Raw genomic sequence first — 15255 nt, 5'->3', positions numbered from 1 at the left:
CTTTCATTCACTTTGAAAGAGTGGTTGAAATCTATGTTCAAAAATCGGTCGCCTACGCGCTACGCGTCACTCTTCCGCCCCGATTTATGCCAAATCGGTTTAAAAAATCGGATATAATTGGATATCCGATTTTTTCCGACTAGACCGCCCAGCCGCCTAGGCGGCCGCCTTATATATATTTTTTTTAGTTTTTTTTTTTTATTTTTTTTTATTTTTTTTTTTATTTTTTTTTTATTTTTTTTATTTTTTTTATTTTATTTTAAATAATATTTTTATTTGTTTATTTGATCTAAAATTTTATAAATATCATTTATATTCATAATTTTGATGAAAATTACACTATATTAAGTTTATATATTCCATTTGTGTGTTTTATACAATCTTAAACATGAAAATGTATTAATGTTATACACAATTAAAGATTAACATGTTTTATAACATAGTAAACCATTTAAAAATTTTGCCCCGTATAATTTCCGACTAATCTCCGATTTTCTCTTTATGTGCTAGGCCCAACCCTACCGCCCGATTAACGCCTAGCGCGTTTCTGAACAGGGGTTGAAGTAAAAGCTGTAAAATGAAAAATTAACGCGGATCAAAGTCTAGTTTATATTAAAACGGTAACCGAAGGAAATCTGATTACAGTAGCAAACCGATAACTTCAATCAGACAAGACAAGGAAATAAAGAAACTGGAAATCCTTTGGTTTATTTCGAACTAGAACTAAAAGGAAGCAACCACGAATCCATACATTTCCTAGCACCACTTTCACTGAAGTTCACCTTCTAGTTGTGACCAGAAAGGGCTTGAAGGTAAGAGATACTCCTACAATAACCATCAGGTTAAGAAAGAAGAAGAGCATGTGGGGTCCTGGTAAGAAAGCAGCATCTTTTCTCCTTTCACTCCAAGAAAAACTATCAAGCAAAAAAAAAAAAAATTAGTTAGTTTAAGACATGAAAACCTATCTATTTTGTGTGTTAAATGGAGAAATGACTTACAGTATTCCAGCACCAACTGGTCCAACGGTTTTGAAGAGTGACATGGAAGTCATCGCAAGTCCGTTGGCAGCACCTCTCTGGTGCTGATCCTGTTGTTTCGTAAGAGTTAGAGAGTTATTAATTAGTGAAAACAAAACTGGAAAAGATGAAGAATCATACCACGGCTCGGTTTTGCAGAATCACCATGCCGGTTATGGCGGAGACCTACACACACAGAAATCAAATGTGTCAAAGCAATGTATTAACATGCGCAATGGAGAAGTAAAGAAAACTACTTACGCTGAATACATTGACTAGGATAGAAGCAAAACTCAATAGTATGCTTCTACTGACACCTGAGAGATGAGCTATAAAGGGGTAGCTCAACTGAACAGGTATCATCAGTGCCCCAGCTAAACGGGTGAGCAGCACGGCTCCTAGCAGTCTCTCGGCTGATGGATAAAGGATGACCTGAAAAGCAAATAGGCCGAGACCTAAAACAAAATGTCTTGCTTAACTCACGTACTAAAAATCAAGTTAAAGCAGACTCACGAGATATGAAGAAAAGCAATGAAATGATAAGACATACCTGAGATTGTTAAAATAGTACCAACATGATTCGTTGAGTATCCCAAACCTCCGTACTTACTAGGACTATTTGCCCACAAAGCAAATATCTGCAGCAGTGATTAAGATTTTTTGTTCAGACTAAGAGCACAAGCCACCCTATGAAGGATCTATAAATTCCAAAAGCCTAAAGTCTTAATGCTAGTTCCTTTATTACCTCAGAATACGCTGTGTCATGCAGACACAAAACGCAATAGACTAGGATAGATGACATGAGGGGCCAGTTCTTCAACAGAGACCCCTTTTTGTTGTTTCCTGTCTTCCCGGTAGATTCAAGAGATGCAGCTTCAAGTACTTCGATTGAGTCATCATCTGAAGTGTTGTCCAGCTTATGATTGTGCAGTGTTTCCTAAGAGACATAGAACACCCGTTAGAGAACTCTTAAGAAATGTAATATAGACATAGAACACCCGTTAGAGAACTCTTAAGAAATGTAATAATAGTATCTTTTTTTAGAAAGGAAGACTAGACAATGAAGGAATAATAGATTACCGGAATGAAACAGCACAGTGCTGTCACGACCAGTGCGAAAGCTGATATCGTAAAACAAGGCAAGGCATAACGGAACCTGCATTGCAGTTCCATGAGTATTGCATTATACACATTACACTAAACAGATATTAATAAAACCAACCTGCCAAAGATGGATTCTTTGGAGAAGACACTCGGATATTTGTCTGCAGGCTGAGAACAATGAATGTGCGTTAACCAGACAGCAAAAAATGATCCGAAGGAGAGATGGACAGGGTTCAAGTAATTAGACAGATAATTATGATCAAACTTTACCTGTGCTAAAAATCCTCCTAGAGCTGGGCCAATGATGAGGCCAATTCCCCAAGCCGTGCTGACCGCTGACATTGCCGTCGCTTGGTATTCTTCACGGAAGATCTCCGTAGCATATGCCTACAAATTTTACACTATAATATTAGAAAAGACAATTGTATGAAGAACAAAAAATAAAAATAAAAAATAATATATATATATATAGCTAAGAGTTAAGAGTGTCAACCTTCATGGTTCCAAGAAGGCAGTTAAAGCTGCCAAGCATAAACCTAGTCGCAATGGCCATCCATATGTTCGTGCTCATGCCAAATAGAGCATTGAACACAGCACTGCAATAGCCACCCACCCAAGCCAGTTAGTTAGAAAAAAAAAACGAGAGATAAAACAGTAAAAAGAAAGTACACTCACATTGTGACGGTTCCCAAGAGAATGATAGGCTTTCTTCCATATCGATCAGCCATTATTCCCCAGAAAATTGATGTCAGTGCTCGTCCAAACATGAATGCGCACGCTTGTAAGTCACAAAAAGGGACATCAAATCAGTAGAGAGATAATTGAGAGACAACAATGCACAAACTTACAAGTTATATAATCTCACCTATAAAGCCAGCATAATATCCAATGTCTTTCTCTGTCTTGGCAACACCGAAGTCTTCAATCTGTGAAAACAGAGGCACGTAAGAGAGTGACAACAAAAAGAACATCGTATCTTAAGAAACTAAGAAGCTCTGTATACTCACCATGTAATAGAGGAAGGGGTACAATGAAGAAATGGGAAGAGCTGCACAACACACAAGAAAATTCATATGAGAGGCTTTGCTTAGAGAATCGTTACTAAATAGCCCACGAAAGGTTATTTTTGATCCAAATCATTAGCAGCAAAATTGCATCAAAGAAGAGGAAGACAAACTTACATGTGGAGAGTATTACGATCCAGATGAAGGAGAGCTCCAGGTAAGGATATCCTCGACGGACCTCCTTCATCTTCTCCACCTTGCAACCAGGACATCCCTCGTGGTAGTGCTTCTCCAACAACGCCTCCTTGTACTCCTTAGCCATTTTCCACGTTCCAAATTCGAATCCACCACAAGGAAATCCCAACCTTATAACCCCAAGCAATCCGGAATTTAAAGGAAAGAATGTCAAAATACGGTAACGGAATATTTCAAAATCCTTCGAAATAAAACCACACAGATTCGAATATATGTGTATTAAGAGCGTGTATATATAGTGGAGCTAATGGGTAAAAAGGTCATTATAAGGTCGAATTTGGTAAATTACTTATTATGATCAATTGTCATTTTTTACTTTTCTTCTAATATTTATCTCACATGTTTATAGTAATAAGTAGGAAATCAATAAATAGTGTGGGACGTCTTATTTTTATTATGATTAGTTATAAAGTATAAAAGTTTACATGCGATATAGACAGGGGAAAAAAAAAATCCAATCCAAACATGAGTATAAATATTGAGGGGGACTATCTCTCATTATGACTACTTGGTACTCAATCAATTATTTACAAGGATCCTAAGTTTTCTAGTATAGAAGTATGCATTACAAAGTGAAAAGTAAAGCAACCTAAACTCAGTATGATGTCTTTTCATCTCATTAATAGTTTAATACTGTGCACACACCACAAGATATTTTTTAATTAAAAGTGTGCACCAAATCATGATTTCGGATCTTTGGATAATGTTTGTAACGATTTCTATCTTGAATTTTTCATGTTTCAGATATTTGAAAATATATAGGCATCTCAATTTTTCTGTTTTATTTTGGATCAGTTTCAATCGAATTTTGGTTAGTTCGGATCATATAATTAAATATTTATAAGTAACCGATAAAATTCAAATGTGTGCCGGATTCAAATCGGTTTTGATATATGGGATCAAAAAGATCTGAAATACATAAACTATATTTGAATTAAAACACATTTCAAAATCTAAAACTAATCAGAATGAATATCCATTTTTTTGAAAATACTAATATATATATATATATATATATATATATATATTCAAAAATCAAAAAATCTATCTTAAATCTGAAACTATATTTAAAAATCCGAACCTGAAACTTAAAATGTACATATACCAAAAAAATAATCTTGACTATCTAAATATACAAATATAAATATGGAAAAAATTCCAAACAATTTGGATATTCCGTCGGGCATTACATAGGATCTGGATCCGAACCCGAATCGAGGCCCGGGGCTCCAACCAAAAGAGTACCCAACATATTCTTTTGTGTAGATTCATAGCATGAACTGAATTTGTATTTTTTTGGATTGGTTTTCGTAGGGCTTCGGTCTGGGCAAAATGTATCTCTGAATTAGAGCATATATATATATATCGCCGATATAATATCGGTAATCGGCTGACCTAGAATGCTTAAGCTGATTAGAACTTTAAGCTTTGGAGTCTAACGTATTGGCTCATTATCGAATAGCATTTAGCAATACGTGTAAGCCAATCTACTTCTACGCGAGCTAGGTAGCGTCTCAAAGACACTCCAAACGTGTGCTTCTCCTACGGCGAGTAGTTTTCACCGTCTACCCCCGAAAGTTGAAATCCCATTGGACTAAACTTTGGACTTTTAGGTTCATAAGAGCATGATTATCAGGATTGATTGCTTAGATTAATTTTGATTTTAAAAAAAAGAAAATTACCTTTTAAATGAAGAACCGTTGCTTAATTAGGAATAGGAAGCACCGGCTCTTATGAGACACGCGTCAGACATCGGAAGTCTCCTCCTCTCTCTCATCTCAATCTCTCTCCCGTGAAATCAGATGGCTTTGATTCCAAAACGTGATTGATCTCGAACGGGAGATTCGATCTGGTACACTCCATGTTTAGAACAACAAGGAGTCTTTTGGAATCACTCCCAACGTCTTCACTTGTAATCTCCTCGTGAAAGCTTTGTGTAAGAAGAACGATGTGGAGAGTGCCTACAAGGTGCTCGACGAAATTACCGAGATGGGTCTGGTGACGTACACGATTATTCTTCTTTAAGGTTGTAGCTTTGTTGGTTCTTGTTTTCTTTAAAGTTGTAGTTAGTACTTATCTTCTTGGTTTAAAAAGGTTGTAGCTTTGTTGGTTCTTGTTTTCTCATTCTGCAGCCCTTAATTTTGTTGTGATATCAGAGGCTCTGTGCATTTCTCCATCTGTTGTAGCAGTAATCATTTCAAGCTTTAGATTAGACATGCTTTGGGAAGCTGGAATTAACAACGTCATCGTTTCCGGAAACTTTAAGTCAACAGCCAATCGCTAGCGTCCAAACTCTCACATCGTTGCCGAAAATCTGAAGTCAATTGCCGTTGTTACTGTGCTTTTCTGTTTGCTGGACGCTTGACGCAACGTCTTCGTCCCGAACAGGGCTGATCTCATATGTTCTTGTTATGGTTCTGCGCATATGCTTGTGTCTTATGCTTTTTTTTTTGATCGACTATGCTTGTGTCTATGTCTCTTCTGTATCTTCTTCTTATGTTTATATAATCTTCACTCTCCACTTGTAACAACACAAAACTCATCTTCTCTCTCGACTTGTAACACACCAAAGTCATCTTCTCTCATTTTCTCTTTTAATCACTTTGTCAAACTCATATTTTAAGAGTCCAAAAATAAAAACTTTGTATTGGAGGCAAAAAATTAGAAGGCTCTTAAATAAAGTGCTTAACACATATTCATTAGTAAAAAAGTGATTAAGATACCCATTAGGGTTGCTAGGGATAATGGTCCTCTAATCATGCATGCATATCGTCCCATACTGATGCATGTTGTTAATAGAAATTACGTAGTTAGTCTCTTCCGAAAATTGTAGCATTTAGATGATCTCCCCAAGCCTCTAGCACTACACAATTATCTCGAAGGTTCTTACTATCTCTTTTCCTTAACCCAAATGGTCTTAGTAGGATGTTTGTAGTGCATGGTATTGTGGTAACCGCTGCTTTCTAATTGAAACTTTGATGTCTCGGCGAGTCTCAGGATAGTAAAATGTCAGATCCATCGAATGCAGATCCGGATCTGTATATCTTGATATTTAAGTCAGGATATCCGGATTCAAATTTCCTAAATATATTAAATTTTAAATTTTAGTAATAGTTATAGTTAATATATTAATATTTATACATAAAATTAGTTTTATAATATTATATTTTAATTTTTATAATCTTATTTATATATTTTATAAAATTTGTATAAATATTTAATTTATATGTTATATTATAATTTTAATATATTTTTTTAAAAATACTTTTTCATTTAAAAAAATACAGATACTCAATGAATAATAAGACGTTTAAATGGATATCTGGAAAGCACGGATCCAGATCCGAATACGCTAAATTTTCCAGATATTTGGATCAGTCCCACCGCTACATAATAATGTACATGAAGTTGTTAGCTAACTTAAGCCCACTGACAACTGAGTCCGCATAAATTTTCTTATAGCCCATTCTTGTTTTAAGTTTTTAAGTCAACAAATAGAAAGGTGGAAGTAGGGGTGGGCGTTCGGGTATCCATTCGAGTTCGGGTCGGGTATTTCGGATTTTCGGGTATTTCGATACAGAGGTGTAAAACCCGTTCGGATATTTCTGTACTTCGGGTTGGGTTCGGATATTTTTAGTTCGGGTTCGGTTATTTCGGATCGGGTTCGGATATTTAGATTTTGAAAAAATAAAATAAAATTTTTATTTCTCAAATTTATTGTATTTAAAAATATAACTTTTACTTAACTAATTTCTTTATTTTTAATAGATTGAATGGTTAATAGATCTCGACATAACATTTTGAAACTAAAAAGACATTAATTTGATTATTGTTTTTAAATTTTTGATATAAGTTTTTGTTAATTCTTGAAATAAAAAGATTGACATGCATTTTAAGTGAGTAGAAAATCATTTTCTCCGTAATTGTATGTATATGATATGAAATTAAAATATGTGTAGTATCAATATAAATATTCTATATAAAATGAGAGATGTAAACTAGAAATATAAGATTAATTATACATATGTTCGGTTATTTTCGGATATCCATTCGGGTTCGGATATTACCTGTTCGGGTTCGGATATCCAATCTCTCCTAATTCAATACCCGTTCGGATATTCTGCTACTTCGGTTCGGATTTCGGTTCGGATTTTTCGGATCGGGTTCGGGTGCCACTTCGGATATCGGGTAAAGTGCCCACCCCTACATTTGACATTGCATATCACATTTGATTCCCCATGAGTGAAGATTCCTGTACACCGGTAAACAACCAGAAATTATTTGCCAAACAAAATGTTTCAATGTTGGTGAGCATTGTAACTTCCAAGAGTGCGCCAATAATGGTTTTGTATCCGGTCCCATATCCCTATACTGAGTACCCTTATCAGGATATAATTTCTCTATCCGATAGCTTGATTTTACAGTATATCTACCATGATCCGTAAAATGCCAACCATATGAATCTGGCTTAGGGTTACGACTAATGGCTAAACTCCATATAGTACTCACATAATCCTGATGGACATATGCGTTGAGTAAATCCAGGTTCCAAGAAAGATCAACTGGATTAATTAAATCATCCACCTTAAGTAATGGATTCAAGAATTGATTTGGAAATTTTGGGATTGCTAACCTCAGGCGAGGAGCGGGGATCCAAGGATCATTCCAGACTGAAATGGTTGAACATGTTTCCACTCTTTTGATTAGCCATTTATTAACGAGAGATCTAACTGATGTGATACTCCTCCACCCATATGAGGGAGAATATGATCTGATAGGATCCAAAGGATCTAACTTTCGGTAATATCTACCTTTAAAAACCCATGCAAAAAAAGAATTTAGTTTGTCGATTAATCTCCACAACTGTTTTGCTAGTAAAGCTGTATTAAAATTCGATTAATCTCCACAACTGTTTTGCTACTAAAGCCGTCTTAAAATTCTGAATATCTCTAAAACCAATGTCCCCTTCAGCTTTATCCTTACATAATTTGTCCTATAAAAACCAATGCATGCCTTTTGTATTGCCGCTGCACCCCACCAAAAGTGAGTAACTGTGCTCGTAAGTTTCTTAGTAACCGTTTTTGGTAAACTGAAGCAAGACATAACATGAGTTGGCATGGGAGATGCTACTGCTTTTATTAAGACTTCATTTCCGCCCTTCGTGATAAATCGGAGAGTCCAATTATTGACCTTATTATTAACCCTTTCATTGAGAAAACCAAAAACTTGTGTTTTAGAGCCACCAAGACTCTCTGAGATTCCCAAGTATGTTCCCATGCCACCTATTGTAGTAATACCCAACACCTGTTGTACCTCTAATCATACTGAATCTGGTACCTTATGCCTAAACTGCAGGGATGATTTCAAAAAATTGATCTGTTGTCCCGACGTTCTTTCATAATCTTTTAAAATCTGTAGATTGACCTCACATTCTTGTCTATTGGATTTGCAGAAAAAGAGACTATCATCAGCAAATAATAAATGTGAAATTGCCAGACTACCGCGCGCAATTTTTAGCCCAGTTAGTAACTTTTCTTCTTCCTTCTTCCAAATATTTGCTATTAGTGCTTCAGTGCACAAAATAAATAAATAAGGCGACAAAGGATCACCCTGTCGCGTGCAGTCCTCTATTTGGTATAATATGTCCTTTTGGCTGACCATTAATTAAAACTTTGTATTGTACCGAAGAGATGCAAGACATTATAAGAGATACCCATCGTTGTAAGAAACCCAACTTTAGTAAAATAGCCTCAATAAAGGGCCATTCAACTCTATCATAAGCCTTACTCATATCCGTCTTTATAGCCAGAAATTTCTCTTTACATGAGTTATTCGTTCGTAATACATGAAACATCTCTTGTGCAATTAAAATATTATCTGAAATCAACCTCCCAGAAACAAAAGCTGATTGTGTTTTTGAGACTAGGTATGGTAGTAGCCTTTTCAGACGTTGGCAAAGCACCTTTGAAATAATTTTATATCCCACATTACATAAACTGATGGGTCAAAGTTCCGTCATTCGATTTGGCCGCACTGTCTTCGGAATGAGACAAATATTGGTCATATTTATTCTTTCATCCAATGATCCTGTCCTGGAAAAATCATTAATCATATCCGTAATATCTTTTTTAATAATTGACCATGATTGGTGGAAGAACAAAGCCGTCATTCCATCCGGTCCCGGAGCTTTCTCCGGATGCATCATAAATAAAGCTAATTTCACTTCCTCTTCTGAGGCCCAAGAGGTTAGAATCCTATTTTGATCGTCTGTAACCAATGTTGGTACCTCTTTTAAAAATTCTTTAAAACCCGACGGTGATGTCGTTGAAAACAAATCTTTAAAATAGTCTATCGCTACCCCTTCTATCCCTGCTTCCGAAGTAACCCAATCACCGTCACTATTATGTAGCCCCACGATTTTATTCTGTATCCGTCTTTGTTTAGCAAGAGCATGATAAAAGTTTGTATTACTATCCCCTTTTGCATGCCAAGTCGTTCTACCCTTTTGTTCCCAAAAAAGTTCTTCATCCCTATAAGCCTCTTTTAGTTTCATGGATGCTTCTAGTACCTCCTCATACTCTTTAGTATTATCACCCTGAATTTCCTCCAAAGCCTTCTGAAGAGAATTAATCTTTTCCTTACCATATGGAGGATTAGTTTTCCTCCAAACCGATATTTCGTGCCTACAGTTGATAATCTTATCTACAATACCCGAACTATACCGTGGATTTTCCGTAGACCAACCTTGCGAAATGGAGTCCATAAGCCCTTCCATACCAATCCATCGCTTGTCAAAACGAAATTGTTTCCTTGTTTTGATTACTTTCTCATCTAAACTTGTAACAATGGGCATGTGATTCGAACCTATCATTCCCAAATATTACACAAAAGAGTACGGGAATAGATTATGCCATTCTACATTCCCTAAAGCCCGATCTAACCTACACCGAACCGTTTGTCCTTGTCTCCTCCCACTCCATGATATAGTGTTACCCAAAGACGGGAATTCTAGAAGACGACAATTTTCAATTATATTATTAAACTGTACAAAAGTAGACGCATGTCTTAGCGCACCCCCTTCCTTCTCATGGTTACCAGTTATTTCATTGAAATCCCCAATAACTGATATTCCGTGTTTTTAACGGTTTTAAACTCGTTTTGGAGCAATTAAATGGTCGGTTTTAATTAATGTTTTGGTCTATTTGATGCGTTTTGGTGTTCTTAAGTGTAATATGCAGGTTACTAGATAGCTTGAAAGAAAAGAACGCATTCGGGATTTATTCAGAAGCAAGATGGACCGAACAATGGACCGAATGAAGTATTGATCGCACAGAGCACGAGATCGACCGATCCGGGCTACCTGGATCGACCGATCCCAGGCTTTCATACACGAGATCGACCGATCCGAGCCATGTGGATCGACCGATCTAAGGCGCTACGGGCTCCACACGCACAAACGAGCTTTTCACTCCTTTTTACCCACTCCCCTCAATAATTCACAAAAGAACTCGACCTTGGAGACTCAGAAAAGACCAGGGGCGACCAAAGAGGAGATTTACAAGTTCTAGAGAGAAGATTTGAGTGTTTTGTACTTGTTTTGGTGTGATTTGTGAAGATTTGTAAAGGAGTTCATCTCAAAACCATTTGGAGAAGATCTTCTGAACCTTTACTCTGTTTTAATACAATCTTATCATGTTTTCTTCATCAAAATCGTTTTGTTCTTGCTTAGTTATGTGTGAGTAGTCATCTAGTTGGGTTTAGGGGTTCTCATAGGGGATTTCTTGATGTTTTGATCCATAAAACGTGTGTAGACTAAGGGATTACGTTTTGGTTCTTCATCTAATGGATTTCTTACTGCTTGAACTGAATTGATCACTTAGTTCATGATATTAGATTGTTTGATGCACCGAAAGTGATTGTTTGAACTTCCGAAAATACTTTAGATGAGCAAAGTGTCCTTAACCCTCGGAAGTTGATGTTATTGCGCTTTGTGAACATATTGAACCTGTTCTTAATGCTTGTTTAGAAATTGAAACTCAGCGGAAGTTAGTGTGGAGATTTCTATAACATAGAGAATTAGCGCTACGGAAGTAGGTTAATTCTAATATCGTGTTTGAGTTCTAGACGGTTCTTAATATATCCCTGTGTCTTCCATTAATTGTATCTTGATTAAAAAGAAATCCCTGAGAATTCCCAATGCCCAACGTTTGTTTTAAAATAGTTTTCAAATCGTTTAAATCATCTTTTCACATGCTTGTTTATGCTTTGTGACACTAGAGAAAATTAAATAAAACCATCAAAAATATATTTTGATTCGCTGTAGCTATTAACTTGTCTGCAACTCTACGTGTGATCATCGGTCCCTGTGGATTCGATCCCGTATTACTACTGCGTACTTTACTGTGCACTTGCAGTTAGATAATCGGGTTAAAACTCGACACATCAAGTTTTTGGCGCCGTTGCCGGGGACCATTTGGTCACCCTAGAGTTAATGATCAGTTTAAGACTATAGCATTTTCTTTATTTTGTCTAATGTTTCTGTCTTTCTCTTTCTGTTTGTGTTTTCAGGTGAATGAGCGGATTTCATACTAGAAGCAAAGGATCATCGAATTTAATACCTTTGGAGTTAGAGCTCGGCCGCCTAGAGAGACAAGTGAAAAAGAAAAGACTTGAGTCCGCTGAAGAGGTTGAAATGGCTGAACACCAAGAAGACCAATTTCAGGACAACCCGCAAAATCCAATTCCTGTAAATGAACGAGAAGGCAACAATGCTGGTGATAATCAGCAGGCTGGTGTAGCTGCAAGACAACAGGCTGGAGACTATGGCATGCCTAGGATGACGCTTGCACATTATGATACACCAGATGCATTCTATGCCGATCGTTCTGGGATTCGCCCACCTCCCATTGAGAGAAGAGACTTTGAGATCAAGACTGGTCTCATTAATTTGGTGGAGAAAAATCCGTTTCATGGAAACCCGTCTGAGGACCCGATGTATCACTTGGAGCATTTTGAGCGAGTCTGTGACACCAGCAGACATAATGGAGTTCCTCAAGGCGCTTTGAAATGCAGGTTGTTCCCGTTTTCCTTAGCTGATAAAGCTATCAGATGGTTAAAGTCCATCCCTCCAGGATCTCTTACTACATGGGAAGAGACAAGAGCTGCTTTTCTACAGCATTTCTTCACCAAGTCAAGGTCCACATATCTGAGAAGCAGAATTGGAAGCTTTCAGCAACTTGATTCAGAAAGCTTTCATGAGGCTTGGGAGCGTTTCAAGGAGTACACACAGGACTGCCCTCACCATGGCTACACTGATGTGAGTTTGCTGAACATTTTCTATAATGGAGTTCATGAAGAGAGTCAAGATGCCATGGACACAGCAAGTAATGGTGATTTCATGACCAAGACTGTTGAAGAAGCTTACACCTTGTTGAACAACCTGTCATCCAGCAAAGCAAACCGCAAGTCAAGGTTTGATACCAGCCAGAAGGGTGTTGGTTATGAATCCAAGAAGATAGATGAGTTGAATGCCAAGATTGAGATGCTTCTCAAGAGAGATCAGAAATCTGTGAAATTTGTGGAGGAGCAAGGCTATCGTTCCTCACAAGAAGCTGTTGGTGATGATTCAAGTGATATGCAAGCTGATGTGAACTACATTGGTGGTCAAGGAAACTACAACAGAGGCTACAATCAGAACCTTGGGTGGAATCAAAATCAGCAAAATAATCTGTCTTACCGGAGCAACAATGTGGAGAATCCACAACATCAGTCCTACCCTCAGGCAGGAAACAGGCAGAACCAGAATCAGAACCAGAGTGTGTTCAACCAAGGATTTCAGAACAGAAATCAATATCAGGGGAACAACTCGGGCAACTCAGGATTTCAGCAAAGGCAGCAGTACAACAACTATCAGAATCAAGGAAATGCCTCTTCGTCACAGCCTTCTCAGGATAACGAAATTAAGAAGATGCTGCAAATGGTGCTAGAAGGTCAGAAGAATAGCACTGCAGAGATAAACACCAAGGTGGATAACATGTATGGAGAGCTTAATGGGAAGTTCGAAGCTTTGAACACCCATTTGAAAGTTTTGGAAAAGCAAGTTGCTCAAACCGCCTCCAGCAGCAGAACAGCACCTGGATTTCTACCAGGGAAGTCAGAGACGAATCCCAAGGAGTTTGTGAATGCTATAACACTTAGGAGTGGAAAAACGATTGAGGAATCGAAAGAGAAAGAGATCGACCGATCTCAAGAACAGATCGACCGATCCAAGGGGAAGGAGATCGACCGATCCGGTCCATCTGGATCGACCGATCCCGTGTCGACGAAGCCAAATTCCTCTGAACCTGAAGAGGTGTATGTGGCGCCTCCTGCTTATGTTCCTAAGGCTCCATACCCATCCAGACCAAGGCAGAAGATCAAAGAACGTGAGTACGAGAAGCTAAAGAACCTTGTTGGGGAGTTACATGTGAGATTGCCATTTGTTGAAGCGGTGAAGATGGTACCTTCTCTTAAAAGGTACATGAAGGAGATTCTTACCGATAAGATGAGCCTAGAGCGGGGTGTGTTGATGCTCAATGAGGAGTGTAGCGCAGTTCTACAAAATGTCATGCCTAAAAAGCGTGAAGATCCCGGAGCATTTGTTCTACCATGCCGCATTGGATCACTTACTTTTGAGAAGAGTCTCTGCGATCTGGGTTCAGGAGTGAGCCTAATGCCTTTCTCTGTCTCTGAGAGGCTAGGCATGACGAACTACAAACCTACAAGGATCTCCTTGGTCCTTGCTGACCGATCAGTGCGAAGACCAGTCGGTGTACTAGAAAACATCCCTGTTGGTGTTGGAAAGGGATATGTGCTTACCGATTTTGTAGTTCTGGAGCTGGAAGAGGAACCTAAAGATCCTCTCATTTTGGGCAGACCGTTTTTAGCTACTGCTGGAGCCATGATTGATGTACAGAATGGGCATATAGACTTACGTCTAGGAGACATGGCGATGAGATACAATGTGGAGAAGGTGCTGAAAAATCCGACTATTGATGGACAGACTTTCTGGGTTGATACATTGACTGAACTGGTGGAGGAAATGGATGAAGAGTTGCACACTGATGATCCTCTACAAGTCGCATTGACCCAAAAGGAGAGTGAGTTCGGGTTCATGAACCAAGAAGTGGTTGGATTTTCTGAGATTTTGGATTCAGCCTCACCGATTGAGAAGCATGTCGCCTATGTCAGCCTTGAAGACTCAGGCACCGATAAAACCGTCAAACCGTCATCCTCCCAACCAGATTGGAGTGAGGAGAATGCTCCAAAGGTGGAACTTAAAGCCCTCCCAGCTGGGCTGAGGTATGCATTCTTGGGACCGAATTCCACATATCCTGTTATTATTTGTGCTAACCTGAATAATGTGGAGACCGCTTTGCTTCTTTCAAAATTGCGAAAGTATAGAAAAGCATTGGGGTACTCTTTGGATGATATTACAGGTATTTCTCCAGATCTTTGCATGCACAAGATTCACTTGGAGGATGAGTCAAAGACGTCCATAGAGCACCAGCGAAGACTGAATCCCAAACTGATGGAAGTTGTGAAAAAGGAGATTCTAAAGCTGTTGAGTGCAGGGGTGATCTACCCAATTTCAGACAGCACTTGGGTGAGCCCGGTTCATGTGGTTCCTAAGAAGGGTGGCATCACTGTCATCACAAATGAGAAGGATGAGCTGATTCCTACCAGAACAGTCACAGGGCATAGGATGTGCATTGACTACAGGAAGCTAAACTCAGCCACAAGGAAGGACCACTTCCCACTTCCTTTCATTGACCAGATGCTGGAAAGACTAGCCAACCACCCCTACTACTGTTTTCTCGATGGCTACTCCGGGTTCT

General features: G+C 38.2%; 1 protein-coding gene, 1 long non-coding RNA gene and 1 other non-coding gene across 4 annotated transcripts; 1 reads left to right on the top strand and 2 right to left on the bottom strand.

Moving 5' to 3' along the window:
• Positions 1 to 318: 318 nt before the first annotated feature.
• Positions 319 to 5255, bottom strand: LOC106370604 (protein ZINC INDUCED FACILITATOR 1-like). 2 transcript variants are annotated; one of them, XM_048769219.1, is made up of 15 exons: positions 5062 to 5255; positions 3302 to 3489; positions 3128 to 3168; positions 2986 to 3046; positions 2796 to 2898; positions 2614 to 2716; positions 2391 to 2507; positions 2239 to 2288; positions 2097 to 2172; positions 1762 to 1953; positions 1567 to 1654; positions 1278 to 1471; positions 1158 to 1202; positions 999 to 1087; positions 319 to 914 (listed from the first exon to the last, which is right to left on the bottom strand). In XM_048769219.1, the coding sequence occupies exons 2-15, from the start codon at positions 3444 to 3446 to the stop codon at positions 779 to 781; spliced, it is 1440 nt and encodes a 479-aa protein (XP_048625176.1). In that variant the 5' UTR covers positions 3447 to 3489; positions 5062 to 5255; the 3' UTR covers positions 319 to 778. The 2 variants fall into 2 exon arrangements, with proteins under 2 accessions (XP_048625176.1, XP_013666054.1); XM_013810600.3 differs by lacking the exon at positions 5062 to 5255 and having other exon boundaries at positions 3302 to 4277.
• On the top strand, positions 5101 to 5977 carry LOC106370603. The gene is made up of 2 exons (XR_001274347.3): positions 5101 to 5405; positions 5536 to 5977. It is a non-coding gene; the product is annotated as an uncharacterized LOC106370603 (long non-coding RNA).
• Positions 5978 to 12581: 6604 nt separating this feature from the next.
• On the bottom strand, positions 12582 to 12688 carry LOC125593647. Its single transcript, XR_007329547.1, has one exon. It is a non-coding gene; the product is annotated as a small nucleolar RNA R71 (small nucleolar RNA).
• Between the last annotated feature and the right edge of the window lie 2567 nt (positions 12689 to 15255).

The sequence above is a fragment of the Brassica napus genome, chromosome C9 (genome assembly GCF_020379485.1).
Source record: "Brassica napus cultivar Da-Ae chromosome C9, Da-Ae, whole genome shotgun sequence".
Lineage (NCBI taxonomy): Eukaryota > Viridiplantae > Streptophyta > Magnoliopsida > Brassicales > Brassicaceae > Brassica > Brassica napus.
Note: the sequence above shows the minus strand (reverse complement) of the source record. Positions and strands in the feature narration are given on the sequence as shown.